The 5,000-nt window shown below is 38.1% G+C and overlaps 1 protein-coding gene across 4 annotated transcripts in view; it reads left to right on the top strand.

The window, feature by feature from the left end:
* The window catches only part of LOC122258290 (transcriptional regulator protein Pur-beta), a 204,817-nt gene that overhangs the window by 198,769 nt on the left and 1,048 nt on the right, over positions 1-5,000 (top strand). For all 4 annotated transcript variants that reach the window (XM_086547820.1, XM_086547824.1, XM_043024110.2 and 1 more), the window contains 2 exons: positions 72-299; positions 1,929-5,000. The exon at positions 1,929-5,000 is cut by the window's right edge and continues 1,048 nt beyond it. In XM_086547820.1, the coding sequence (XP_086403946.1) occupies positions 72-299; positions 1,929-2,060 (360 nt within the window). In that variant the 3' untranslated portion in view covers positions 2,061-5,000. The remainder of the gene's footprint in view (positions 1-71; positions 300-1,928) is intronic.

Genomic DNA, 5,000 nt, shown 5'->3' with positions numbered 1-5,000 from the left:
TTATAACTATAATTACTTCCCCTTGTAAGCTCTGTATTAATTATATTATTAATATGTTTTATTTTTAACAGGTATCACAAACAATAGCACGGGGTGGGCCCCGGTGTCAGATTGCCATCCCTGCCCAGGGTATGATAGAATTTCGTGATGCGCTTCAGGAACTTCTCGATGAATTCGGTACAGATGATGGTGGCTACAAAGGAGAGTTACCAGAAGGCCGACATATGCGAGTAGAGAACAAGAATTTCTATTTTGATATAGGCCAGAATAACAGGGGAATATATATGCGTATATCTGAGGTAAGAACAGTCAATAACAAACAGCAGCTGTTATAACACACATGCATGAGAAACATACATAGAGGTACACATGCATACTTGCATGACCAAGGCTCTCACACACACACACACACACACACACACACACACACACACACACACACACACACACACACACACACACACACACACACACACACACCTGCACACACACCTGCGCACACACACACACACACACACCTGCACACACACACACACACACACACACACCTGCACACACACACACACACACACACACACACACACACACACACACCTACACACACACACACACACACACACACACACACACACACACACACACACACACACACACACACACACACACACACACACACACACACACACACACACACACACACACACACACACACACACACCTGCACACACACACACACACCTGCACACACACACACACACCTGCACACACACACACACACCTGCACACACACACACACACACCTGCACACACACACACACCTGCACACACACACACACCTGCACACACACACACACACACACATATACATAATTGTATATATATATATATGTATATGTATATATATATATACATATACATATACATATACATATACATATATACGTATATATATATCTATATACATATACATGTATATGCATATATGTATATATATATACGTATGTATATACATATATTTATACATGTAAGTATACATATGCATATACAAAAATATATATATAGATTTATGTGTATATATGTATATATATATTTATATAAAGTTTATATATGTATACATATGTATATATATATGTATATTTATATATATATGTATATATTTGTATATATATGTATGTATATATATGTATATACATATATGTATATATATATATATATATATATATATATATATATATATATATAATATATATATATATATATATATATATATATATATATATGCATATATGTATGTATATATATATGTATTTATATTATGTATATATTGAATATAAATATATGTATAATATATATATATATATTATACATGGGTATATATATATGTATATACAAAATATATATATGTATGTATTTGTATATATGGAATATATATATATAAATATATATATAAATATATATATAAATATATATATATATATATATATATATATATATATATATATATATATATATATATATAAATATATGTATATGTATATATGCGTATATATATATATATATACGTGTGTATATACATATGTATAATAATGATAATATTAATGATAATAACAATAATACATATGTAATTCATTGGCTTATTTTTAATATCTATATGGCATGGCCGACATTAATAATTTTTAAAGTATTTTTGTCTGAATATTCCTTATCCTTTAACACTTCCAAGATGTTCAGCCTGGTCAAGGCATCATAAGAACAAAAAGAAAAATAGAGTGCAAAAGTGATCCTACCTTATGAACATGCCTGTTGCGGAAAGGTTAATAAAAAGGGCTGATAAATCAGATCGTAGATATTCTTACAGTATACAATATATATCATTGGTAGACAAATAAGGATAAAAAACTAATTGAGTGTATTTTGCTCTTTTGCAGGTTAAGACTAACTTCAGGACAGCAATCACCATCCCAGAAAAATCTTGGTCACGGTTTCGGGACATATTTGCCGATTATGTAGACAAAATGAAGGATGGTGGCGAGAAGGGCCCTAGTGAGAGTAATAAATGAGGAGCGTGGCAGTGTTAGGTATGCTAAAGGATTGACTGGTGACAGGCACGTGTGGGGATGGTGACGTGTTGTTCTGGCCATGCCCAGGTCGCCACACAAGTGCTGGGAGACGCCACCGTTGCCCTATACCTTGAGGAGGCGAACCCTATTGTTGCTCCAGCCCATGTGTTGGCTGCCATTCCCACCACAAACTGCCAATCCACACCCAGTCTACTCTTGTATAAAGTGTAAAGAGAAGTCTATAACCAGAGTCGTTTATTGTATAGCTTATGAACCAGTTACAGATACCAGTGAGAACCGGCAGTCTGATGCTTCTGTTTACGTGAGGAAAACTAATGTCCTTGGTAGACTTCCACAGTTATAGAAAAAGGAGTTTATAGGCAATTAAATGTTAAGTGATACACATAATTCTAGAAGACTTTACTGTCATTGGCGGCACTTGTAACTTGATGATATGGGACATATGATAACCGGCCACTGCCTGTTTATGTGTGTGTGCAGCATTTATCTGAGGAACTCACTGTGATAGATTTATCACGCAGTTGTGAGTGAAACCGTGGATAGAAATCCTATTGAACCTAAAATGCCGGAACTCCACAGGACCCAACATAGTTATGGCTCGCAGTAGGTTCTATGAACACTTGTTGCTGAAAGAGTCGTAATAACCAATTGAACATTTGTTACAATACGATAGTGAAAGGCCACACTAGGCCAATGCCCGTTACATAGTGTGGTGGAGTTGAGCCTTGGAGTGGTGCACTGCTGCCCAACCCACACACCCACCACATACCCGATTCAGTCATCAAAAGCAGGTTATTAACAACTTCCACATACATAGAAATAGTTCTGAAACTGTAAGAGATATGGAAAGACCAAGAACACGTAACCACAGGAAGGGTTCTGATGGGTGTGTGGGTAATGGGCAGCTATGATGTGCCGCCGTCCCGATGCGGACTGACCTCACCAGCCACTGCCACCAGTTGTCATGTTGTCTTTCATTGCCACTACCCAACCTAGAAGCAGATGGTGTACCAGCAGGAGCAAGAACCACCACCATGGAGCTAGTTACAGCTAACAAGGAGAGGGGACAGTACGGTTCAGGTGTTTCTCAACTAAGTCATCAAGATTGTCAGCATAAAATTAGTGAAGCCAGATATTTGAAAAGAACTTGCTATTGAGTAAGATGGTGCCCAAGCGGTGTAAGTGGCATAGCAGAGTACCGTCCTGTCCCCCTGCTACCTGCCTGCCTTGCTGGATTGCCCTCAAGCCTCCCTGGACTCCCAACCAACTCGCCAACAGTGCCACTAGCAGAGCCTCAGGTCCTGTTCTCTTGTTCCTTCTCAACCGGAAAAACATATTGTCAAGATTGGGAAAATTTCTGAAATTGGATTGTCTGGAGATGGAACTCGACTACCCTAGTGAGGGATGGTGCTGGCCGTTGATCAATGATGCCTTCACTGTTAGATTCTGCTGGTTCTGCCAGTGGACCAATAGGTCAGGTAGGACAGTGCTCAAGGCTCTGACTAGGCACCAATAAAATTTGCCGACTCACCCCATCTACCAAGACTGAAACCCCAAGTCAGGACACATCACACTTTGTTTACTTACTTTGTAAAATGATTTGCTATAGATAGAGACTTAATTAGTATGTGAATTATCTTGCAGTAGCATCTTGTCATGCTTCTCCTAAGTGCAGTGTTCAGGACGTCAGTGGTGGACCATACGCTTCATGATACATAAGTGTTGGAAGACAAATTCAAACTCCCCCCCCAAACCTTCATATCAAGGCTTTTCTTGTGGACTGTGGCAAGGCATATTTGTTGGGGCATTTGGAGGGAGCACGACAGGAACACATGCAAGGTTGATTGACACAGCTTTAATAGTAACAGAATAGGAAGAAATGGGAGTTTACATACATCTATAATTGATACCGATAGTTTTTTTGTGAAAAGATTTATGTAACTAATCATGATGTTATTTATATGAATGATCACTTTCTACATAAAACTTGAAAAAATGTTTGGTACTGTGTTGGCCAGGTGTATTGAGATGGTAATAATGTGTGATCCCCAGAACCAGGCCTGGTCACTCATCCTCACCACCATGTTTCTGTTCCACCTGTATATACAATCAGTCCTTTGGGATTTCAGCCCAAACATTTCTTTTTGCTGATTTTTCATGAGCATCCTAGACTGGTCTGCAGTCTTATGTGTGTGTGTGCTTATTTCTTCTGTTTTTCCCAAGGTATCACGTTATCTGTACTTCATGATTTTTGTTGGATAAAGGATGTGTAGTTGATAGGTTTGTGTATTAGAGTACTCAGCAGCATTATTTTTTTTTATACCAAGTGTGTAGCAGTAAGGAGGGCTAAGGTAAGCTGTAGTGCAGACCAATCTAAGGGTTGCACAGTGGCTGTGGCTTGTGTCGTGGTGGCCCAGTGCTGGCTGACACCGTCCACGTCTGTCTCTGCCAGGGATGCTCACCTTTTATTGATTATGATATTTTAGCTAAAAATGGTTTAATTTGAATTTTTTATCATGATTGATATCTTGGTGTTGTGTGTATTTTTGCCTGTTTCCCTCCATTGTTGTTAATAGAACAGCAAATGATATCAGGCAGATGTAGGGCAAGAAATTATTTTTCTTAAAACTTTGTGACCATTTGTAATTTTCCATAGGAATAATTGTCTGTTATTGAAATTACATTTTGTAATTTTCTGAGGATAAATTGTCTATTTCTAAAGCTACAAATATATGAGTGCTTATATATGGAATAATATATATAACCAGATGGAACTCGAAAAGATTAGGTGGCATTTGGTATGGAAAGAGGCAGATATGGCCATTAGCCAGCAACTGTGTCCAGGCCAGGCTTGTAGGCGCCCTTCTACCAAGCACACCTGCACGGGTGGCGTGAGCTTGGTGTAGCAACTTTCATGAC

The sequence above is a fragment of the Penaeus japonicus genome, unplaced genomic scaffold, assembly GCF_977035675.1.
Source record: "Penaeus japonicus unplaced genomic scaffold, GWHDUDI00000001_assembly GWHDUDI00000002, whole genome shotgun sequence".
Classification (NCBI taxonomy): domain Eukaryota; kingdom Metazoa; phylum Arthropoda; class Malacostraca; order Decapoda; family Penaeidae; genus Penaeus; species Penaeus japonicus.
This window is presented reverse-complemented; position numbering and strand designations above follow the sequence as displayed.